Source organism: Ursus arctos, unplaced genomic scaffold (genome assembly GCF_023065955.2).
Source record: "Ursus arctos isolate Adak ecotype North America unplaced genomic scaffold, UrsArc2.0 scaffold_32, whole genome shotgun sequence".
In the NCBI taxonomy this organism is placed as follows: Eukaryota; Metazoa; Chordata; class Mammalia; order Carnivora; family Ursidae; genus Ursus; species Ursus arctos.
Window position 1 is genome coordinate 19,025,304 of NW_026623008.1, and position 25,062 is coordinate 19,050,365.

At 42.3% G+C, this 25,062-nt stretch overlaps 1 protein-coding gene across 6 annotated transcripts in view; it reads left to right on the top strand.

Annotated features, from left to right (window-relative positions):
• The first annotated feature begins 2,885 nt into the window (after window positions 1-2,885).
• Window positions 2,886-25,062, top strand: part of CEP85 (centrosomal protein 85) — a 32,272-nt gene continuing 10,095 nt past the window's right edge. For 2 of the 6 annotated variants that reach the window (XR_007190608.2, XM_057305176.1), the window contains exons 1-7: window positions 2,926-3,053; window positions 9,290-9,365; window positions 12,442-12,594; window positions 19,586-20,280; window positions 21,095-21,228; window positions 21,660-21,777; window positions 22,708-22,893. Coding sequence is in view for 5 of the 6 variants with exons in the window: in XM_057305176.1 (XP_057161159.1) it covers window positions 9,311-9,365; window positions 12,442-12,594; window positions 19,586-20,280; window positions 21,095-21,228; window positions 21,660-21,777; window positions 22,708-22,893 (1,341 nt within the window). In the remaining variant the exon portion in view is untranslated. Of the gene's footprint in view, window positions 3,054-9,289; window positions 9,366-12,441; window positions 12,595-18,472; window positions 19,271-19,585; window positions 20,281-21,094; window positions 21,229-21,659; window positions 21,778-22,707; window positions 22,894-25,062 lie in introns of those variants that run through there. The other 4 variants (XM_026516970.4, XM_026516969.4, XM_044390396.3 and 1 more) reach the window with 4 other exon arrangements.

Genomic DNA, 25,062 nt, shown 5'->3' on the forward strand with positions numbered 1-25,062 from the left:
TTATAGGTCTGGAGTAGTTTGTTTATTTATTTATGAGTAGACTATTTAAATAGACCTGTTGGTGAAGGCATTAACCCATGCTGTTATTTAAAATATATCCTGGGGGTACCTAGGTGGCTCAGCTGGTTAAGCGTCTGCCTTGTTAAGCATCTGCCTTTGACTCAGGTCATGATCTCAGGGTCCTGGGATGTGAGCCCTGTGTCAGGCTCCCTGCTCAGTGGGGAGTTGGCTTCTCTCTCTGCCCCTCCCCCACCCCTCGTGCACTCTCCCTCTCTCAAATAAATAAATAAATAAATAAAATGTTTAAAAATAAAATATATCCTGAAGGATAAAGGCAAAAGATTACGGACTATACTATACTAAGTATCTACAAAATAGAATAAAACAAAATTAAGTAAAGAAGAAAGCTATTGAACTTAAAACTACTTAGTCGACCACATGAAAGAAGCCTGTGCTGTGTAACAATAGATGCTTATAACATAAGCCACTAGACAACACTAACGCATGCGAAAGTGGTGGCTCTAATGATACGATTATAACTAAGATACAGATAGTTTTCTCATGTTCTTTGATTAAGCTGAGGTGGAACATACCTGGGTAACTCTTTCTCAGTCATGTCAGGTGATAGTTCCATTGACATTTACTTTTTTTAATTTTTATTTTTTCCATTGATGTTTATTAAATTTTCAGCAAGTCTTTTTTTTAGATTAATTTATTTTGGAGGGAGGGAGCACAGAGTGGGGAGTGAGGGAGGGAGAGAGAATCTCAAGCAGACTCCCTGCTTAGCTGTGGAGCTCAATTCAGAGCTGGAGCCCACAACCCTGAGATCATGACCAGAGCCACAATCAAGAGCCAGACACTTAACCAACTGAGCCATGCAGGCACCCCTTTCAGTAAGTCTTTTATGGCAGCCAGAGCACAGGATTACATGCTTTCTTAACATTATCTTTTTATTTTTTTATTACTTGTATGTATTTTATTTTTATTTATTTATTGAAACTCAATTAGCCAACATACAGTACATCATTATTTTTTAAAGATGTATTTATTTATTTATTTGTCAGAGAGAGAGAGCACGTAAGCAAGGGGAGCTGCAGGCAGAGGGGGAAGCAGGCTCCCCGCTGAGCAAGGAGCCTGACTCAGGGCTGGATCCCAGGAACCAGGCATCACGACCCGAGCCAAAGGCAGATGCTTAACTGACTGAGCCACCCAGGTGTCCCCAGCAAGTCTTTTTAAATAATAGAGTAACCGAAGATTTAAGACTATCTCTTATCAAAAAATTGATTGTGAATATTCTCTGAAATTAATCTTTGTTAAAATATGAAGACTCACTCACATTTGAAAATTAGTAGTATGATAATTGGGTTACTTTTAAAATACAGATATCTGGGGACGCCTGGGTGGCTCAGTTGGTTGGGCATCTGCCTTTGGCTCAGGTCATGATCCCAGGGTCCTGGGATCAAGTCCTGCATTAGGCTCCCTGCTCGGAAGGGAGCCTGCTTCTCCCTCTGCCTGCTGCTCCCCCTGCTTGTGCGTGTTCACGCTCTCGCTCTCTCTGACAAATAAAATAAAATCTTTAAAAAATTTTTTTAATTAAAAAAAATAAAATACAACTATCTGGGCCACCTTGCTGGCTCAGTCAGACATGCAACTCTTGATCAGGTTGTGAGTTCTTCGGTGTAGAGATTATTTAAAAAAAAAATCTTCAAAAAAAATCCATTGGAGAAAGCTGTACAAATGCACTGTTTGCCCTTGTAAATTTAAATCTTAGCACTACCACTGTGTTTCCAGTCAGGTTTGTCTTCCATTACCTGCATCAGCTCTTCAAATCCTACCGGTTCTTCTCAGTCCTCCCTGTTCCCTCCCTCTTCATAGATGTTTTTCACAAAAAAATAGAAGCAATCAAGTAGATGTTTCCACCACCCATCAGTCTACTTCCTACCCACTAGTCCACACATTTATTCATTTAGATACCTATCCTTACCATAGATGTTTTAACAAAAGCATTTGGTCCTAATTTCAGAGAATACCCCCTAAATGCATCTGTCACATCATACCCAGATTCATTATCCATTAAATCTATTTTATGCCTTCTATATGCTTACCTTAAAATGTTATATGAAGCTGGGCAGTGGGGCGGAATAGAATTTTGGAGCACATCTCCAGAGTCCTAACTCCAGGGTGAATTTCATCCGGTAATTAACTCTCTTTAAGTCTGGTTTTTCAGAGTTAAGAAATCACACAACTTTTTAATCCCTCTCCCTCCCAAGTCAGGTTTCTAGAAGCTTTGAATTTTTCACTGTCCTTTGGCTGATGGCTTTGTTCCTCCTTTGAACAATTCCCCAGTCTGATTCTTAAGTATATATTAATGCAAATGAACTTAGTTCTTTTCCTGGGGACCGAGTTTAGGTAAGGAGGCAAGATCGATCCGTTAGTTACCCTTCAACCTGAGTCCTGGTCACAGTCTGACCCCTGACCCTAACCCAGCCCAAGCCCTGACCCCAGCCACAGACAGCCCTAACCCTGACATGGCAGTGACCCAGGCCATACCCTAACTCGGGACCACAACCTGAGCCCCTGCTTCATTTCAGGTGGGAGTACGGATAGGCCGTGGGGATATGGGAGAAGGGTGGGGCAGGTGCGTTTGGGGGAGCTTCGGAATGATTTTCCCTGGCCTCCAGCTCCTCGAAGAGCCCAAGCCCGGCAAGCCACTCCAGACCCGAGGGACGAGGGCTCCGCCCACAGGCGAGACCGCGCAAGGGGCTGAAGAGAAGGTTCCGAGAAGCGGCGGAGTCATGCGCAGAGAGATGCCTCCGCTCCGCGCGCCGGGCGCAGCGTGCGGGGGCGGGACACCGGCGCGGCCCGACTCCCGATTGGCCGCAGGCGGGCAGAAAGGGGCGGGGCGGGGCGGCGCGCGCTCTCAGGCGCGCGGCCTGGCGGGCGTGTAACGGCCGTTAGGGGAGCTGAGGGACTGAATTGCCGCCCGCGGCTGACGTGGTGGCCGCAGTCGGCGTCCCTGGGTGAGGGATTTCGCAGTCCGCTTTCGGCCCTACGTAAGTCCTCCTCCCCTCGGGAGCCCTTGTCGGGCTGGGAGATCCCGCCCCACCTTGGGGAGACCCGGAGGAGCCCCAGAAGAGCCCCAGACACTCGTGACCTACCTTCTTCTGGGGCCGCGGGAGAGCGAAGCGCATGCGCGGAGCTGTTAAGCCGTCCCCTTCCCCTCTGGGTCTCTCGCTCGCTGGGCTTCCTAAAATAATGCCCCGCACACGCCCCCTCGCCACTCGCTCTCCTCCCTGCCCTCTGCGCGTGGCTTTCTCCATCGTTCACAGCCGTTGCTTTACCTTTGTAAAGGGTAGGCCCTGTGCCAGTCTCCGGGGGAGGGGACGGAGGGAAGCACGTTGCTTGCCTTCGCGGAGCAGACGGTCCCGGGAGAAGAGCAGACGTGAAGCGGGTGACGACTCGGTTCGCACTCCGTGGTGTGGGCTGGAGAAGTACACAGCACGAAGGCAGAAGGCGCCGGTGTAGTCCGAGAAGGCAGGGAGGCCTCCCTGTGGAAGGGAATTGGGGGCTGAGGGTTACAGGATGAATAGAGACTTACGGTTGGGGGACAAGACAGCTCTTGTGAAGGCGCTAGGCTGGAGTTTCCAAGCCCGCACGGGGTATTTGACGGTGTCAGGAAACATTTCCAGTTAACACAACTCGGGGATTGCTCCTGGTATCTAGTGGGTAGAAGTCAGGGCTGCTTCGAAACACCCGACTATGTGCAGGAGAGCCCCCCCCGCCCCCAGCAAAGACTTATCTGACCTAAAATGTCAGGAGCATCCGGATTGCCTAGAGCACCGTGCTCTAGACAAGGAGGAGCTGGTGCTTTGGATGGACTACAAGTTCAGTGGGTTACAGCGAATTTGTTCAGTAGCACTCCTTCACGGTAAAACAGGAAGATCAGAATCCCGTTTGTCTTTTACACCGGTATATTCCCACCACTTGGCACAGAGCCAGGTGAATAGTAGGCCCTCCGTAAATTTTGGTTGATGAATCGAATACTGTGTGCTAGGTAGGGACGGGTGATGATACCAGGATGATTAAGGTAACCATGCCTCATTACCTGCCCTTAGGCCTTGCAGGTTTTATAATAGTCTGGTGGTGGTGTAGGTATCAGGACTTTGTAAAGGCAACTTCTTGGGAAGGATTTGGCTTCTCTTTAGGTCTGGTTTAATGAATGATCGGGGTCGTGAAAATAGTGCGATGGTGTGAGATTCTTAATGTGCTTTTGTCAGCTGTGTATCCCTTCAAATCCTTTCCTGTCTTGATGTGGTTCTCAACAGCTGCCAAGTGTGACGTTCTGCCAAGTGTGAAGATTATAATTCTTCAAGGGGAGAAATACTTATAATAGTCAAAACCTAATTCTTGGGTGGCAATTCAGGAAATAGAGCCTGAGTGGTGACCAAGGGCAACATGAAGAAATTGTATGAGCTGTCCCTGCTCCTAACTACTTTGGGGCTTGCAGCTCTGGCTGTGTCTGAGGCAGAAACTCCAACTTCTGGTGCCTTCATAACTTCATTTCTTTTTGTCACACACAGGAAGAATGCTGACTAGACTCTCTGTAGCATTAGAGCACAGTCCTGTCTTTGAAGCCTCTTCCTAGCTATATGATCTTTACTTCTCTAAACCTTCATTTTTTTATCCATAAATAAGGGTAATAATAGTAACTGCCTTGTAAGTTTGATGTATTAAATATACATTTATTGTATATTTACATTGTAATAAATGTATATTACATTAAATATACATTTATTGTAAGCATTAAATATGGCATTATACCTGTAATAGAGTGTTTAGCACAGTGCTTTGTGGGTAGTAAGTACTCAATACATGTTAAATTTGTTGAATGAATACTTAGGTAGTTTAAAGGGCTTTGAAGATAGAAACCATCAATGTTGGGTGTTTCTTTTGTCTGCGTCCATTCACTGCTACCTTTCTTGGCTGTATAATTCGTTATTTTTGTTACTTTTTGTACATTCACTTCTCACTTTTATTTCAGGAAATCTTTATGTCTTTCAAATGGTCCTAAAAACTATCAGTAGCTCATCTACTTCTGAACTTAGTAGGAAAAAGTCAAGAATTATCTCTTCCAGGGGCGCCTGGGTGGCACAGCGGTTAAGCGTCTGCCTTTGGCTCAGGGCGTGATCCCGGCGTTATGGGATCGAGCCCCATGTCAGGCTCCTCTGCTATGAGCCTGCTTCTTCCTCTCCCACTCCCCCTGCTTGTGTTCCCTCTCTCACTGGCTGTCTCTCTCTCTGTCAAATAAATAAAATCTTAAAAAAAAAAAAAAAAAAGAATTATCTCTTCCAGGGGCACCTGGGTGGCTCAGTTGGCTAAGCGTCCAGCTCTTGGTCTTGGCTCAGGTCTTGATCTGAGGGTTGTAGGTTTGTTTTTTTTTTTTTTTAAGATTTTATTTATTTATTTGACAGAGACAGCCAGTGAGAGAGGGAACACAAGCAGGCAAAGTGGGAGAGGAAGAAGCAGGCTCCTAGTGGAGCGTGGAGCCCGATGTGGGACTTGATCCCAGGACCCTGGGATCACACCCTGAGCCGAAGGCAGATGCTTGACAACTGAGCCACCCAGGCGCCCCTGAAGGGGGTTGTGGGTTTGAGCCCTGCATTGGGCCCCATGCTGGGCTTGGAGCCTACTTAAGAAAAAAAAAAAGAATTATCTCTTCCGTACTGTTTTACTACTTGTGGGAGTTGTTTTTTTTTTAATTGAGATAAAATTCATGCACAATAAAAGTTTTATGTGTGTACAATTCACATCCACAAGGTTGTGCAGCCGCCACCACTATCTAATCTCAGAAGATTTTGATCACTCTGGAAAGAAACACCATATCCATTAGCAGCCACTCCCCATTTCCCCACCTCCCTCCTCTTAGTCCTTTGCAACCACTAATCTACTGTCTATATGGATTTGCCAGTTCTGGACATTTCATATAAATGGAATTTATCTATTTATCAGTTGATGGACATTTGAGTTGTTTCTGCTTTTTGGCTATTATAAATAATGCTACTATGAACATTCGTGTTCAAAATTTTGTGTGAACATATGTTTTTATTTCTCTTGAACATATACTTAGGAATGGAATTGCCTAGTTATAGAGTAACTCTGGGTGTTTTTTTTTTTTTTTTAAGATTTTATTTATTTATTTGACAGAGAGAGAACACAAGCAGGGGGAGTGGGAGAGGAAGAAGCAGGCTTCCTGTTGAACGGGGAGCCGGGATGCGGGCTTGATCCCAGGTCCCTGGGATCAGGCCCTGAGCCGAAAGCAGGTGCTTAACGACTGAGCCACCCAGGCGCCTCTAGAGTAACTCTGTTTAACCGAGAGTTTTTTTGTCATCCTGTTTTCAACTCCTCTGAATTTGGAAAGGTCTCAGAGTCCAGTGGACCTACTACCATTTTGTTATACCTTAAAGAAATGAATGAAGAAAGGGATTTTGATATTGACCATTTGATATCACTGCTAGGTAGATAATCTAATCCTTCTGTGTCGCCATTAACACACTAAATGATAATAGCTATAAATCAAAGCTTTTACCGAACAACTGTCTTTTGCCCACTATGTGAAGACCTGGGATTTCAGGGGATGGTACCATTTCTGTTGTAGATGCAGTGCAATTAGCAAAGGTTTGGGTTGTTGTTACTAAGAGAAAACTATAGAGGTCAGTAAAGCACATTAGAGAAATAGTACCCATATAGCCTTTGTTTTCTTACCAAAGTTGAATTTTACTTCTAAGAATTGTGATCTGTTGACTGAGTTTGTCCCAAACTCTTTGGGGGCTCTTGTAAATTCATTTTCTAAATTCATACTTTATCTTCCAGGGATGATCATATGCCACTTTTTATTGATTTAAACTACCTAGTAATAATTTAAAAAAAACCATAATTAAGCACTTAATATGCATCAGGCACTGTTGTGAGTTAATTCTAAATGAATTAGCATGAATTAGGTCCTGTCTTTATCCTCATTTTTATTTATTTTTATTATTATTATTATTTTAAATAGGCTCTACACCCAGCATGGAGCCCAACACAGGGCTTGAACTCACAGCCCTGAGATCAAGACCTTAGCTGAGATAGAGTTGAACACTTAACTGACAGACCCAGCCAGGCACTCTTGTCCTCATTTTCATTTATTTTATTTTATTTTTTTAAGATTTATTTATTTGAGAGAGGGAGAGAGTGGGTGCATGCCCACAAGCTGGGGGAGGGACAGAGGGAGAGGGAAAGAGAGAATCTCAAGCAGGCTCGCTGCTGAATGCACTACCTGACACGGAGTTCCATCCACAACCTTGAGACCATGACTTGAGCCAAAATCAAGAGTCAGATGCCCAACCGACTGAGCCACCCAAGTGCCCCCATCCTCGTTTTAATTTTTATTTATTTATTTATTTTTAAAGATTTTATTTATTTATTTTTTTAAAAAAGATTTTATTTATTTATTTGACACAGATAGAGACAGCCAGCGACAGAGGGAACACAAGCAGGGGGAGTGGGACAGGAAGAAGCAGGCTCCCAGCAGAGGAGCCCGATGTGGGGCTCGATCCCGGAACGCCAGGATCACGCCCTGAGCATAAGGCAGATGCCCAACCGCTGTGCCACCCAGGCGCCCAGATTTTATTTATTTGAGAGAAAGAGAGTCAGAGATAGCATGAGTAAGGCAGAGAGGGAGAAGTAGACTCCCTGCTGAGCAGGGAGTCCGACATGGGACTTGATCCCAGGACCCTGGGATCATGACCTGAGCTGAAGTCAGATGCTTAACCAACTGAGCCACCCAGGCGCCCCCCCATCCTCACTTTTATATGAAGGAACTGAGGTACAGAGATATTACAAAATTTGTGCAGGGTTACATAGCTAATTAAGTCAGACTTCAAACCCAAGCTGTCTGATCATAACTGCATACTCTGAACCACTTCCCTGTACTGCCATGCCTCTCAAGTACTATGGAAATATAAGATATTATTATTATTTGCTATTGTTAGTTACATTAATTAAAGCTTTTGTTTACACAGATAGTAATCAGACTTTTGCTGAATTCTCACAGCCTACCATTAGAATAAATATAAATGTTCTAAGAAGTAAGGAAATGGGAAGAAAATCTTATGTTCCCAGCTGAGACTTGGGGTTCTGCTTATGACCAAGAATTCTATTTGTGCATCATATAATTAGCTTTCATTACTGGAGGAGTTGGGGAATTTATGTTAATCATAATTGAAGTTATACTACTTCACTGTTGGTTTGGTTATTTAGTTCTTTCACTACCCCACTCTCTTCCTGTTTCCATGGCTAAGAAAATCCATAGTAAAGTTTTTTTTTTTTTTTTTTTTAAGATTTTATGTATTTATTTGACAGAGAGACAGCCAGCGAGAGAGGGAACACAGCAGGGGGAGTGGGAGAGGAAGAAGCAGGCTCCCAGCAGAGCAGGGAGCCCGATCCCAGGACCCTGGGATCACGCCCTGAGCTGAAGGCAGATGCTTAACGACTGAGCCACCCAGGCGCCCCAATAGTAAAGTTTGTTAATTCAGAGTAATATTATGGGGCACCTGGGTGGCTTAGTTGGTTATGCGTCTGCCTTCAGCTCAGGTCATGATTCCAGGATCCTGGGATTGAGCCTGGAGTCATCAGACTCCCTGCTCACTGGGGAGCCTGCTTCTGCCTCTCCCTCTGCCCTTCCTCTCTACTCTTGCGTGCCTGTGCTCTCTCTCTCGCCCTCTCGCTCTCAAATAAATAAAAACCTTTACAAAAAAGTAAAAGTAATATTATTTTTAATTTTTGCAACAGTTGAGGGGTTCTAGGACATATAGGATCAGTATTGGGAATCTCCATTTGGTTCTAGATTTTCTCTCCCTTACTTTAGGAAGAGAAGTAGGATGAAGTATTGGAAGTTGCTTTGCCTTAAACAATATCTTTAGGATGGGCGCCTAGGTAGCTCAGTTAGTTAAGCATCTGCCTTCGGCTCAGGTCATGATCCCAGCGTCCCAGGGGAACTGAGCCCCACGTTGGGCTCCCTGCTAAGCTGGGAAGTCTGCTTCTCCCTCTTCCTCCACACCCGCCCCCCGGCTCATGCTCTCTCTTCTCTCAAATAAATAAATACAATCTTTTTTAAAAAATATCTTTAGGAGTAAAACATGTGGAAGACGAATCTTCTGTGTGGTTTGGACAGTTTCAGCTGAATGGGAGCAAGTTACAAGGAATTAAAAGACAGTGGAGAGATCTGACTGGTTATTCCTTCATTCTACAGCTGGCTCAAATAACAGTGTTGATGGCCATGCAGGAGAAATACCCAAGTGAGAGGATCTCTCATGCCACTTCACCAGGTGAGTAGTCAAAGTTTTCTGACCTTTGGTCTGTGTTTTCATAACAGAAATTTCCTTTAAAGGAAATACTTAGCAAACAAACATTCACTGAAATGCTGGTATTTAAAGAACAAAAATAACATGACTCTATATTGAATAGAAAAACAGCCCTCTCCAAAAGAACAACTATTTATCTCTGGTCCTACATGGCTTCCAAGAAGACCACATGATATATTTGGGAGGGGAGGACACATGAAGGAACAGAATGACTTGGAACATAGTTCCATTTGAAATCAGAAAAACACAGCATAAATTACTGTGTTCTATGTTGTCTTTGTAGTCCTGTGGGTGGGTCAGTCATCTGCTAGCCCACAAAGATTGGAATTCTTCTTGGATGCCAACAGTCTCAGTTACGTTGTCACTAGAGACTCAGGAATTTATCTTTAGAATGGATTGACAAGACTTTGAAAGCTCAATACTAAGTGCATATATTTAGTATATATGTTAAACATATATAAATATATAAATAAATATATATATTCAGTAGACATATTAAGTAGATATGGTATATTTAAATAGAAAGTAGGATAGAAAGCTTTTTGAATTCTGGGGTATGAAGAGAGGGGTACATTTTTTCAACTAAGGATATATTTTATTTAACTTTAAAATCCTGCAGTGCCTTACAGCAGACATTTATTAGATATTTGTTGTGTTCTCCTAGGAACTGCCTTGCATGGATTAAGTATTTTGAAAAGTGTTTGTTGAATCCGTTCAAGATGCCTTCAGCAAATATTTGTTGAACATCTGCTATATGCCATATACACTGTTTTAGGGCTGGATCGTATAATTTCACATGGCAGTTATGTTTTAACACACAAATTTTGGGGATGTAGCAATTTCTAACAAAACTCACTGCTTTTCTGATGGCTTTGTCTTCAGTAGTCTCTCATTCGATTATTTATGGTCTTAATATTTTGATAAAAAAGATGTTGGTGATAGGACATGTGACATAATACAAAAAAATTTCAGCTTTCAAACTTGAATTTTGAAATAAGCATAAGCCTCTATACCTATACCAAAATACATTTTTTTAAAAGTTTTATTTAAGTGATCTCTACACCCAGTATGGGGCTTGAACTCACAACCCCAGATCAAGAGTTGGATGCTTTACTGACTGAGCCAGCCAGACACCCTCCAAAATACATTTTTATTTTAGCAAATATCTCTTCAGAATTGATGTATGGAGTGAGGAGAGAGAAAAGTGGTACTGGTAAAGAATGGAAGATTAGTAGTAGTAACAAGAAGTAAGAGGCCAAGAAGATGGTAATAGAGGCCCTCAATCGAATTTCATTATTTTAAATGGCCTGGAAATTTGTCTACTGACTAGAGTGATAACACCATATAGACTTATCAAGAAGTCAAATTTCTTTCCTTCTAGCTAGAAATATACTTAGTACAGATGGTAACACCAGTTAATCTTACACTAATCGGTAGCTCTGATTGTTGGGTATGTCTTCTGTGAAAGATTATTATAGATTACTGCATGTATATAGATTCTTTCATATCAGACAGTGCACTGTGACCCTAAGAATAAGTCCTTGGGGGAAAGTTAGAGTGCCTTCAGTAGAAAGCAGAGGGTAGCAGAATTAGAGGAAAGTGAGTTAAAAATGATGGAAGAAGCACTAAAATTGGAAGAGAGAATAAAGTGATTTGTGTTCAAATATCATTTGCTTCCCACTAAGTCAAAGAGGCTGTAGAACCTTGTTTTCTGATTTCAACTAAAACTATGACATTTTAGATGGATAAGTAGCCATCATTACATTTTTGTCTATTTGTTTATGTGGATCGTGAGATACAGTTTAGAAAAATTACAGTGTTTTTTTTAACAATAAATACTAGTAAATCAAGCATTTATTGAATACTTTCTACCTACTAGCCAGCCCTCAAGTAGCAAGCTAATAAAGTTAAATAAATCTCTTCAGTCTTGTTTTGTCTTACCCACTCAGACATTTTAGTGGTTTCTTTGCATTGCACTCAAAATAGTCTTAAACTCTTCAGATTGACTTTTAAGACTTACCTTGATCTGCATTCACGCTGCCCACAGGGTACCCAGTTCAGTCAAACAATGGTTTCCTTCTTTCCTTCCTTCCTTCCTCCCTCCCTCCCTCCCTCCCTCCTTCCTCCCTTCCTCCCTTCCTCCCTTCCTTCCCTCCCTACCCTCCCTTCCCTTCCCTTCACTTCCCTTCCCTTCCTTTCCTTTTTCCTTTCCTTTCCTTTCTCTTTCTTTCTTTCTTTCTTTCTTTGAGAGAGAGCCCACACATGCATGAGTGGGTGGAGGGGCAGAGTGAGAGAAGCAGACTCCTCTCTGAGCACAGAATCCAATGCAGGGCTCAATCCCAGGACCCCTAGATCATGACTTGAGTTGAAGTCAGACGCTTAACTGACTGAGCCACCTAGGCACCCCCAAGCAATGGTTTTCAACAAGAGACTGGACTGCCTGTTATCCTAGGGAGCATTTGGAAACATATGGGGTATTTTCATGTTTCACAGTGGTGATGGGATAGGGTTAGGGCTGCTACTGGCATTTAATAGGGACCAGGGATGCTAAACCATCCTGACATGTATAGACTATACATTGAAGAATTGTCATGCACAGTATGCCAAAAGCATCTATTGAGAAATCTTATAAGAGGAAAGAATGTGGATATTGTAGTCAAAACAACATGGGGTCAAATCTCAGCTCTATGCTCTGTAAAATAGGGGTGATGATACTGTTCAGTAAGTAAGTAGATGAGATCATGTTGGTAAAGTGTTATGGCTCCTAAGTTTCAAAAAATGGTAGCTACTTTTGAATAGTAGTTTTCTATCCTAGTATTCCTGGATTCTTGGTAAGTCTTATTTCTGTCTGTGAACATTCTCACCTCTCATCCTATTTCCATTTAAAATTAGCTAACTCAGAGAAGCTGAAATAGGCACAGGAGAGAGAGTGATGCTATTTTTTCATAGGTTTAAATACCTTTAAGTACTTTATTTAAACGGTCTTGTGGGGTTACATCAACTGGTTCACACTAAAGATGGGAAATACCACTTGTTTCAGGTTCCGGTGTAATTCAAAAGGGTAGTTCCCTGGGGACTGAATGGCAGACCCCAGTTATCTCAGAGGCTTTTCGGAGTCGCTTCAGCCGCTGTTCAAGTGTAGCTGACAGTGGGGACACAGCCATTGGCACATCGTGCTCAGACATTGCAGAGGGTAAGTTTGGATTAATGTTTTGATTACTAATATGTGTTGTCATTTTCAGATTGTGTTGCAGGTGATTGTCATTACCAGAATATTCATAACTCAATCCCTTCAGCCAAGGAGTTTGCTTGATTTTTCTTACTCCTTGTTTCTTACATCTGGCCCTTTCTTTTCAGTTTTTACTGTTTGTCCTATCTTAAATAACTTTTTTTTTAAAGATTTTATTTATTTATTTATTTGACAGACAGCCAGCGAGAGAGGGAACATAAGCAGGGGAAGTGGGAGAGGAAGAAGCAGGCTCCCAGCAGAAGAGCCTGATGTGGGGCTCGATCCCAGAACGCTGGGATCATGCCCTGAGCCGAAGGCAGACACTTAACGACTGCGCCACCCAGGCGCCCCTTAAATAACTTTTTAATAGGTTTCTTGTCCTCAAGTCTTTCCCTCTACTGCCAGGTTAATCTTTCTAAAAGCCTGGTTTCATAGTTTCCCTTTCCTGTAAATCCTCAACTTCTTCTGTTACTTGGATGATCAAGTTCAGAGGGCTTATTAGTTCTGTGATCTGGCCCTATCCCACCCATTCAGACATATTTCTCATTGTTACAAAGTGTGGCGTTTTACTATGCAATGAAAAAGCACAGAACTTTTGTTGTTGTTGTTGTTTTGGATATCTGAGCTCTTTTCTTCTTTAATCCAGGCCCATTTGTGCTGTTTCCACCTCCTCTTGCACTTCCCAGCTATGCTGATCTTATTTTTTAAAAAATCTAGCAAAGTGTCTGAAAAGACTTTTTCCATCCCCTCCACGCATTACTGATCTCCCTCTCTGCAATCTTTTTTTTTAAGATTTATTTATTTATTTATTTATTTGAGAGAGATCATGGGGGGTGGTTAGAGGGAGAAGCAGACTCCCCGCTAAGCGGGGAGCCCAACATGGGGCTCAATCCTGGGACTTCTGGATCATGACCTGAGCCGAAGGCAGTCACTTAACCGACTGAGCCACCCAGGTGCCTGGCAATCTTTTTTTTTAAAATAAGATTTCATTTATTTATTTGAGAGGGAGGTGGGAGGGGGAGAGAGAGAGAATGAGAGCAGAGGGAGGGAGAAGCAGACTCCCTGCTGAGCAGGGAGCCGGATGGGATGCGGGGCTCAACCCCAGGACACGGGGATCATGACCTGAGCTGAAGGCAGATGCTCAACCCACTGAGCCACCCAGGCACCCCTCCCTTTCTGCAATCTTGTATCTTTATTGTATCTGCCATTTTGGGGACACTTAAATTAAGTAATAACTGCCAGACAGCGCTTTACAAGAGTAGTTTCTTTTTTTAAAGTTTTATTTATTTAAGTAATCTCTACACCCAGTGTGGGGTTTGAACTCATGAGCCCGAGATCAAGAGTCCCATGCTTTACTAACTGAGCCAGCCAAGCACCACAAGAGTATTTTATTTTTTCATTTAGATAGTGAGTTCCTAGAGGGCAGAGGACCTGATGATAACAATAACTGTTTATTAAATATTTTATGATGGATACTAAACTAAATTTTTTCTACGTTTTTCATGAACATCTTTAAGAACTCTATGAAATATTTCCATTTTACAGCGCAGAAAGCTGAATTTCTTTATTTTTTTTTTAAGATTTATTTATTTGAGAGAGAGAGAGAAAGAGCATGAGTGGGAGGAGGGGCAGAGGGAGAGAATCTTCAAGCAGATTCCCTCCTGAGGGCAGAGCCCTCCACAGGGCTCGATCCTACAACCCATGAGATCATGACCTGAGCCAAAACTGAGTTGGACTCTCAGCCGACTGAGCCACCCAGCCGCCTGAAGAAAGCTGAATTTCAAAGTGATTAGATGACTTGATTAAAGTCACCAAAGTCACTTTAGTACTTTATCAGATGTCACACCCACTAGGATGGCTATAATCAAAAAGATAATAACAAGTGTTGGTGAGAATGTAAAGAAATTGGAACCTCTATACATTACTGGTGGGAATGTAAAATGTTGCAGCTGCTTTGGAAAGCAGTTTGGCAAATCTTCAAAAGGGTAAACATGGAGTTACCCTATGACTCAACAGTTCTACTCCTACCTATATACCCAAGAGAAATGAAAGCATATGTCCACACATAAACTTGTTACACGAATATTCACAGCAGCATTATTCATAGTAGCCAAAAATGGAAACAGCCCAGATGTTTATCCGCTGATGAATGGATGAGTCAAATGTAGTATACCCATATAATAGAATATTATTTCACATTAAGAAGAAATGAAGTACTAATACATGTTACAGAATGGTTGAACTTTTAAGACATTTATGCTAAGTAAAGCCAGACACAAAAGGCCACATGCTGTATGATTCCATTTATATGAAATGTCCAAAATAGGCAAATCCAGAGAGACAGAAAAAAAAGTGGTTGTTCAAAGCTAGGTAAGTTAGGGTAAATAGAATGTGACTGCTAAAGGGTAAGAGGTTCCTTTTTGGGGTGATAAAATATTCTATAATTGATTGTAGTGATGGTTCACAACAATGAATATACTAAAAACCATTGAATTGTACAGTTCAGGTGGATGAATTGACTGTTATGTGAATTACATTTCAGTAGAGCTCTTTTTTTAAGAAAAGGATAGAAATGTTTGGGGAAAAAAACCAACAAAAACCAAACAGATATATAGTAGTGTTGACTCCTAGACACCTGATGTTTAATTTTAATAGTTTGATAGCTGTGTGTGTATGGGCATGGTGCTCATAAATGTTGAGTAGAACTGAATCACAGATTTCGTTGTAGACAGGACTTTGAAATTCATTTAATTCAGTTCCTTTTTGCTGGTGAGTAACAAAAATTCCCTGAGGGCTTAAGTAACTTGCCTAATGTCATACAACTAGTAGGATTCAGATCTCCCAGCTGTAGTATTTTTTCTGTCACTTATGTAATCAGGTGTTCCTCTCAGTTTAGTTATTTGTTAAGGTTTTGTCTACATGTGCAGTCATGGGACCTTTTTCATTTTGACTAAATAATAGCTCTTTTAAAAAGTCAAACACTGGGGGCGCCTGGGTGGCGCAGTCCTTAAGCGTCTGCCTTCGGCTCAGGGCGTGATCCCAGCGTTCTGGGATTGAGTCCCACATCAGGCTCCTCTGCTATGAGCCTGCTTCTTCCTCTCCCACTCCCCCTGCTGTGTTCCCTCTCTCGCTGGCTGTCTCTCTCTGTCAAATAAATAAATAAAATATTTAAAAATAATAATAAAAAAAATAAAAATCAAACAATGGTCTAGATTTTCCCTGTATTGAATTGAGCGGCTGTATTTAGTTCAGTCACATTGTTACACAATGTGTGCTTTTTATTCCTTTGGGGGAGGAAAATATATTTCTTGTGTAGTGAGTTCTTTTTAAATTGTAGTAGCCTTGATGTAGTGCTTATTTTTGTTTTTTTGTTTTTTTAAGGACCCAAGGTGGGGCACCTGGGTTGCTCAGTCAGTTAAGAGTCTGACTCTTGATTTCAGCCCAGGTCATATCTCGGGGTGAGATCATGTGAGACTGTGAGATTGAGCCCTTCATCGGACTCCGTACTCAGAGCACTCTGCTTGAGATTCTCTCCTCCTCCCTCTGCCCCTCCCCCCGCTTGCACACGCACAAATCTCTCTCTCTCTCTACAAATAAATCTTAAAAAAAAAAATAAATAAATAAATAAATAAATAAATAAAGGATCCAAGATGTCTTCTCTGCCATGTTTGTTATGTACAATGGTCTTTATCTTAATCCTTGCTCATCAGTCTAGTTCGGTTTTATTTGGAGCCCAGTTGACAAGAACCCTTATGACTGGTATAAAATATAGTTCGTTGTTGCATCTTTCTTTTTTTCATTGTTGCATCTTTAAAATGAACAGGCTTGCTTTTGATTTCACCCTTCATTAAAATGTTTTACCTTGAAGACTCTCAAGGGATGGGGTAGAGGTGGATACTGGAGAGCTCAGAAGGCTTTCAGCCGAAGACTGCAGTAGTTACTGGCTTAGTTCAGACTACCTTACTTCATAAACCAGTAAGGGATATAGACAGAAATGATCAAAATTTAGCAATACCTAAATCTACCCCTTACCAAAAAAGCAGGGTTGTTAGAAAGAATTAGGGAGTGGGGAGAGAGTGTGGTTGAGAGAAAAGATTTAGAAATATAGATATCCTTAAAGTGGCAAAATCCCAATGATTCTGAGAACTGTAGACGTCTCTAAAAATCACATATCCCATACACAAAATTTTGAAAGTCTTTGAAAATTGTAGAATCTAGTGGCCCTTTTGAAAATGAGCGTTGCTGTTTTGCTTCAAGGCGTTTCAAAATACAAACCAGACTTAAGGTGTAACTTGACATTTTATAGCAATTTGTCAGAATTGCCAGTTTCCTATTAGATAAACCTAATAGATAAGTGACATGCTGACAAAGATTTTACTTTATTCTTTAATCAGTGAATGGACCACACGCCTAGAAAATTAAGAAAACTGGGGCGCCTGGGTGGCACAGTCGTTAACTGTCTACCTTCGGCTCAGGGCGTGATCCTGGTGCTCTGGGATCGAGTCTCACATCAGGCTCCTCCACTAGGAGCCTGCTTCTTCCTCTCCCACTCCCCCGGCTTGTGTTCCCTCTCTCGCTGGCTGTCTCTCTCTGTCAAATAAAATAAAATCTTTAAAAAAAAAGAAAAGAAAAGAAAATTAAGAAAACCAAATTTTCCTGGGCCGTTTGGTACCTTTTCAGGCTTTGGTTTTGGCATTACTACTTCGGGGGTTATGGGCTCAAAACTGAATTTGGTGAGTCTTGAGAGTGAGTGGTGCCGTAGATGGAGAATGGAAGGAAGTGTTACAAAGTTCAGCGTGATAGCAGCCCCTCATATGCCGAAACCTCACTGTCTTCTGTTCCATAATTATACTTTGAGAGCAGAGACCCTTGGTGAGAGTGAATATTATGGTGCTGTTACTGAGGATTTGAAGTAGAGAGCTTAGTAGTCTTGGATGTTTTCATCACCACAGTCTACCTTAGCTTATTGACTATTCCTGTGTATAAGTTACGGGACATCAAAAACTGTGTCCTTTGCCTCTAAAATGTTCTTTCTTGGTCCTTGGAGGCAGACATATATATCAGAAATTACTGTTGGGGTGCCTGGGGAGAAGCCTGCTTCTCCCACTCCCACTCCCCCTGCTTGTGTTCCCTCTCTCACTGTGTCTCTCTCTGTCAAATAAATAAAATCTTAAAAAAAAGAAAAGAAAAAAGAAATTACTGTTGTTTTGTTTTGTTTTAGTATGACCTTTTATATATATCCCAAGATTATCTAAATATAGGAAATTAGATACTTTGCCTTATCCCATATGTTATAAGGGATAATTTGGTGTGTCCATGGTTTTCATTTTTGGGGTGTTTTTTTTTTGTTTTGTTTTGTTTTTTTAAGATTTTTTATTTATTTGAGCACATGTGCATGGGAAGGAAAGGAGAGAGACTCTGAAGCAGACTCCATGCTGAGCACAGAGCCTGATGCAGGGCTTGATCCCGCAGCCAGATCATGACCTGAGCCGAAACCAAGAGTCAGATACTTAACCAACCCAGCCACCCAGGCGCCCCCTCTTTTTTTGTTGTTTTTAAGATTTTGTTTATTCATTTATTTTAGAAACAGAGAGTGTGACTGAGGGGAGGGGCAGAGGGAGAAGGAGAGAATCTCAAGCAGACTCTGTTCTGAGCATGGAGTCTGATTTGGGGCTCAGTCTCACAACCCTGAGATCATGACCTGAGCCAAAATCAAGAGTTGACACTTAACCGACTGAGCCACCCAGGTGCCCTGTGCTCATGTTTTTAAAGAGCTGCTTACAAACCCATATGAGAAGATGGTAGCTCATCTGTAGTAATTCTGGGGAAGGTTGTAGTATCTGTCCTCATTAGCTGAGTGTGTTTGTGTTGGTTGATGGAAAGAAAAAAGACAAATGAATTAAATTGGTAGTCCACTCTTCTCCATGGTAGATGTGCTTGGTTTGGAAAGAGTACTGGACATAGTTGAAAAAGGAAGGCATTTATATTCTTTGTCACCTTACTCCGTTTTCTCCCTGCTGAAGATAACAGGTATGTTTCCTGACATGCCTGCCTTGTTGTTTGCTTGCAGCCCGCTGCCTTGACACATTAATTCTGTGACCTTATAGTCTTTTTCAGATTAGTACTTGAAAGTTGGAAATAATGTAGAAATGTGTACCTTCTGCAGCAGGTCTAATCAGAGAGTTGTCTCCCAAAACCAGGCGAGAGCTAAAGGAAGCATAAATCCAGTGTGAAAGAAAAGTGAAAAGTCACAGTTGGATATAAACAAGGGGGAAGTGAAAGGCAAAATATAAAATAGAGGATTTCAGTGTGTACCCACTTGAGAGTGCTCACTGTGCTGGAGTGAAACCTGAGAGTTACTAAGAATAACTTCACATATCCAAGCAGTCAGGTCTGGTGTGTGGGAGAGAGAATAGAATCCTGATTCAGATGCTGTACTCCCTGTCCTGGGTACAGAGCAGCACTATGCACTTTGCCTATTCTTCGGTTAGTTTAGATTCATTGCTTACCTTCACTGGGAAGCTTTTGGAGTCCACAGAGAATTCTGGCAGCCCTTGGAAAGAGTATTTTTATTGGATTGGATTATAGCTTGAGAGTTGCCCAGCTCCCAGAAGAGTAGGACCTAATCCATTTCCCTTAAGTAAGTGATTTTTTTTTTTTAAGTTCGTTTTTCAGCTTTGTTTGTTGACTGGCAAGATACTTTTCGAGTAAAAGGACAGAGTGTAAGTTAAAAGTAAAGCTAATGTTGCCTTTTGTTGGCTTACCTTGCGAATGGCATTGGAGATCCTAGAATACACGTAACTTCTCAGTTAGGCTGCCTTTCTGCCTGATATTTGGGATGATAGTGTCTATTCTGCCTGGTCTCAGGACAGGCAGAGAACATCTGGCATAGCAGCCAAATTCCAGAAAGCCTGCTGCTTCAGTTTTGACTTATGGAAGACTATTCTCTTTGCAGATTTTTGTAGCTCAAGTAGCAGCCCTTCTTTCCAGCCCATCAAAAGCCACATAACCATTCCAACAGCCCATGTGATACCTTCTACTTTGGGGACCTCTCCTGCCAAGCCAAATTCTATACCTGCTGGACTCTCTTCCTCCAAACTCCCTTTGTCAGGGCTGGCTGAAAGTGTGGGGATGACAAGAAATGGAGACCTTGGTGCAATGAAACGTTCTCCAGGCCTGTCTAGAGATTTCATGTATCTTTGTGGTGCTGCTGGAGAAAATGGAATTGAGCAGTCCTGGTTTCCAGCAGTGGGCCATGAAAGAGAAGAAGAGGTGAGGAAGTTTGATATTCCCAGTATGGAGTCTACCCTTAATCAGTCGGCAATGATGGAGACACTTTATTCAGATCCCCACTACCAAGTCCACTTTCACAACCCAAGAGCTGACACAAACAAGGAGTTATACAAAGTGTTGCCTGAGACCAAGAAGGCACCGGGCAGTGGGGTGGTGTGTGAGCGGAATGGACCTCACCCTAATAGCAGTGGAGTGCTCCCTTTGGGACTCCAGCCTGCTCCTGGCTTCTCCAAGCCTCTACCCTCTCAGGTATGGCAGCCGAACCCTGACCCTTGGCACCCCCGTGAGCGATCTTGTGAGCTCAGCACTTGTCGGCAGCAGCTGGAGTTGATCCGTTTACAGATGGAACAAATGCAGGTAGAGGCCCTTCTTTCCTTGGATTTTGTGAGTTCTTAGAAGAGCTTAGAACTATATAGGTTTTGTCCTACAAGTTTTGACTCTAAAGAAAACATTTGTAAGAAAGATGGAAGATGTTTATAGATGGGAAATGAAGGCTTGTGAATGCCATTGAATATGTTGGTCGTCTAATTAAACACCAAAAGGTCCTCCAGAGTAGAGGGTTATAACAGAAGACCCCAAAAGTATGACATTAACACTGATTGTGTACTTCTGTACCAGTCACTAGGCTAGTTTCACATACAGAATCTTAATTTAATCCTTGTAGCACTTTGGTGAGGTAAATGTAGAAATTTACCAGGTTCTTAGATTAAGTAATCTGTCCAGGGTCACAAAGCTGGTAAGTAGCAGAGCTAGGGATTAAAAACCATCTCTGAACCCCTGTGTTTCTTCCATTATACCAATTTTGTGTTTAAAAAAGAAAAAGGCCTTGTGCTGCTTAAGAGTGGGAAGGAAAAAAGCAAGACATATTCTCCTTTCCTGGTTGGTGAGGACATCTTAGCTCCTTGTTTGCCTCTCTTGCCAGATAATGTAAGATAAGTGACCTTTTCTTAGAAACTAGAGCCTTTGTGAGCAGGGAGTATCCAGCTGGCAGAAGTCTCCCTGGCAGGTTCTTTCCAGTCATGCATCAGAGCTAAAATTATTTCATAAACACTGGGCTTTCTCAGGCTGAGCCAAAGTGAGCCTTGACTAGAGACCCAGCTGGGTATCGCTCAGGTGTTTTCAGGTGCCTGTGGGTCAAGATCAAGCTCCTCTGGGCCTCCTTGTCTTCCAGCTTCAGAATGGAGCCATCTGCCACCATCCTGCTGCTTTTGCTCCATCACTGCCCACATTAGAGCCAGCACAGTGGATCAGCATCTTAAACAGTAATGAACACCTTCTGAAGGAAAAGGAGCTCCTCATTGACAAGTAAGAGGTCAAGGGGTGCCCTAGGACCAGCCTCTGCTCTCCCAGCCCCCACTGAGGGCACCTAATGAGGTCTATCCAAGGGTGGCACATCCCTCTCTGTTTGGGTCCATACCTTGCCTCACACATGGTAGAGCTAGGTTAATAAGCAGCCTAGTCCCTTATCTGACTAATGGGATAGGCCGATTGTGTATCCTCTGCAGGGACTCTGGGAGTACCTAAAGCGGGCAGCCAGTTCTTTGTAGCTGATCTTTCCTCATTTCCCCCAAGTCAGCTTTCTTATTTGCTCTTCCTCCTTCAGCAAAACAGTACTGCCCAGACACAAGGCCTTTGCCTTACATAGTATGAATTGTACCCACTTAAGGAAAGTAGGGGCTCATGTTGGAAGTGGATTAGTGTCAGGACCCTGGATCTCATTCTATTGGCTTTTGCAGGCAGAGGAAACACATCTCTCAGCTGGAGCAGAAAGTACGGGAAAGTGAACTGCAAGTCCACAGTGCCCTTTTGGGCCGCCCTGCCCCCTTTGGGGATGTCTGCTTGCTGAGGCTGCAGGTAAGGATTGGCGTCCAGTTTCTTTCTTCCTTTTGCTTGGTACTTCTAGGTACCCAGGAGATAGGAAAGGGATCAAGTGATATAAGGTGTCCTTGCCTTTAAAGGGTAGGCATCCCTTGTTCTTCCTTTGTGGGGGCAGAAAAGGTTCGAGGGTAGAATCAGGTATGCCTTGGTGTCAGGACGTACTTGAGAGAAAATGAAGGCAGAGCAAGGTACATCGTAAGATTCTAGAGTTGGGTGATGTTCTGAGAAGTCTTAATCTATCAGCCTTAGCCAAATGGAGGGAGGCAAAGGTAATGGGATTTAGAGCCATTCTCATTTTTTTATTTTTCCATGTCTAGGAGCAACTAAAGGAAATGATGTTTTCACTGAGGGTGGTAGCTCCTAAAAAAGCCTGCTTTGTTGACGTCTTCTGCAGTGTGGGCTTTTTAGCGATGGGTATTAAGACAGATTATGGTACTGGCTTTGCCACCTAGGGGGCCTGTTAATACAGTGTTCTGTCTTATAGAATCAGAATGTTAGAGTGAGAAAGACCCTTCCATAAAATCTAGTTCAGTCCTCTAATGCACTGGTGAAAAACTTGAGGCCCAAGAACGTGGAAGAACTTTTGTCTAAGATCATATAGAGAATGACTAGAGGAGAAAATTGAGTGTGCTTCAGAATCGTGTGGAGGGCTTGCTAAAAGAGATTATTGAGCCCCATCCCCAGAGTCTCCGATTCAGTGGGCTGGGAGTTGGGCTCAAGAATCTTTATTTCTGACAAATCCCCAGGTGATGCTGAAGATGTTAGTCCTAGGACCACACTGAGAAGCACTGCTTGAAGAAATTCTTAGAGAAAGATGATATTTGACCACAAAGTAGACCGAGGTTAAGTAAAGTACATGGGGCTGTAAGGGTGAGGAACGGTTACGTATCGAGAATCTTTATGCAGGAATTGCAGCGAGAGAACACGTTCTTACGTGCGCAGTTTGCACAGAAGACAGAAGCCCTGAGCAAAGAAAAGATTGAGCTTGAAAAGAAACTCTCTGCTTCAGAAGTTGAAATCCAGCTCATCAGAGAATCACTCAAAGTGGCGTTGCAGAAGCATTCAGAGGAGGGGAAGAAACAGGAAGAAAGGGTGAGCTAAGGAATTGGTAGCTTTCTAATTCACAAAGGAGTTGGCAGTCAGCCTTCTCCTGCCAAATCCTAAGCTGTTCCTTGGAACTAGGAGGAACCAGTTGGGTAAGATGCTACATTGACTTTTCATGCAGGACTGGCCTGCTAGAAATGGCACCCCTCCTTTTTGCTTCAGCTCCACAAAACTGCCACAAAGTCCCTCACTGCCCCAAGTTGTGATGAGCCTTCAACTGACCTGGGTAGAAAACCAGCCTGGGCAGTCATACCGGATGGTACTGTTGCGAGATGTTTAAACATCTGTGGTAAATTTACGTCATTTAGCCTGGTTTTTCCTTATTCTACCTAAAAAGTAGAAAAGAATTCCGTGTGTACAGCCAGTTAGGGAATTTTTACATTTTTGCCAGTGCTCTTAGAATGGCCTTAGGGTAAGATTGGTCATCATAGAAGGAGCTGATTTAAAACCTTTTGCTTCGGTTTCACAGCTTGCTCTAATGCAAATGTTCTTGGGGAACCAGTTTAGTAATGTTTAGTTCTGGACTGCTTGCATCAAAATCAACCAGAGGAGTGCTTCTTAAACTTTAATATGCTTAAGAATCACTGGGTCATCTTGCTGAAAATGCAGATCCAGGGGCACCTGGCTGGCTTGTTGGTGGAGCGTGTGATTCTTGATCTCGGGGTTGTGAGTTTGAGCCCCACGTTGGCTGTAGAGATTACTTAAAAATAAAATCTTTTCTTATTCTCTTAAAATGCAGATCTAGATTTAGTATTACTAGAGTGGGGTGTGCTTGATATCCTGCATTTTTAAAAAGCTCCCAGGTGATGCTGGTGCCACTGGTATAGCAAGGACTTAGAGGCTTGTTGAAAAAGAAACCTTTAGTCAGAATACGTGTATCTAAGTTAATAATCAAATACCAGTATGTTTATAATAAAACTTAGTAGCTCTGTACCCAACCCCACTCCACAAAGATTTCCATTCTTAACTCTTTTTCTCCTGACATGTACCTCTTTATTTCTGAGTAGTATTCTTGAGGTTTTTGCTGTTTTGGTTCATGGGTGCAACTTCTCTCTCTGATGATATTGATCATATCTTTTGGGATGTCTACATCTGCTTATAGTGTTGTTTCTTATTTTTTCAGAACGTTTTATATTGTTTTGGTGTCTTTCATGATCCTTGAATGAATGGGCACTCATGTTTAATAATGAAGTATTTAAAAGCCGGATAGAAGCTCTGGGTTCATGGTAATTTCCTGGTGGACTGCATTATAGGATAATCAGATTTAGACTGCCTTCTCACTTGGGGACACTCAAATATTAGTATCTGAATGTCTTATCTCACTCTCTCCAGAAAAGCATCAATCTTCAGCCTGCTGCCTAGTTGGGAGGCTAAGGACAAGAATGCTTTTGGCCTTTAGGATCTCAATACTGAGAAGGAGATTAGGCTTAGAGTCCCACAGTTCTGTACATAGATTTTTACTTACACTTACTTTCAACCCAGTGCTGCACTCTCTCTACTGACTGATATCCCTGCATTTGGAATCTCCCTCATCTGATTTCTTTAGAGAATAAATCTCCTCCAGTCTCCTATTGGGGAAATCTAGAGTAAAAATGGTATCCAGCTAACCTCTATGTAGACTTCCAATGAGTGCCCTGTTTTCAGATCTATGTCTGATACCTGCCTCCGACATACCTGGTGCTCTGAGTACAGAGGCGCTTGTGGGGTATGAAGGGCACATTGTTTTCCAAGTTGTCTGTAACTCCCATTGCAGGTTATAACTCTTCTCTGAGTAATTTATCTCCCATCTACTTTCATCTTCTGTAAACACATTGAAATCTCTCATACACTTTTGTCTCTTCCTCTATTAACTTTTTAAAGTTAGTACTTTGTTTCCTTTCTGTCATTTTAGAGGTGTTTTCGAAGGGAGAAGAAAGAAACGTCTGTGGGTAATCCACCATTTTTTTTTTTAATTCAAAGATTTCCCCAGCAGGAGACTGGAGATTTTTTCTCTGGAGAAATCAGATGAGGAGGATTCCAGACTCAGGGATATCAGCATTTTCAGTAAGCTTCCCAGCTGAGTCTGAGACATATTAAAATGTAAGAATCACTGGTTTAGAGCTTAAAAGGGTACAGGTTATACCTGAAGTAAATCCTTTGGCTGATTTTCAGGTATCC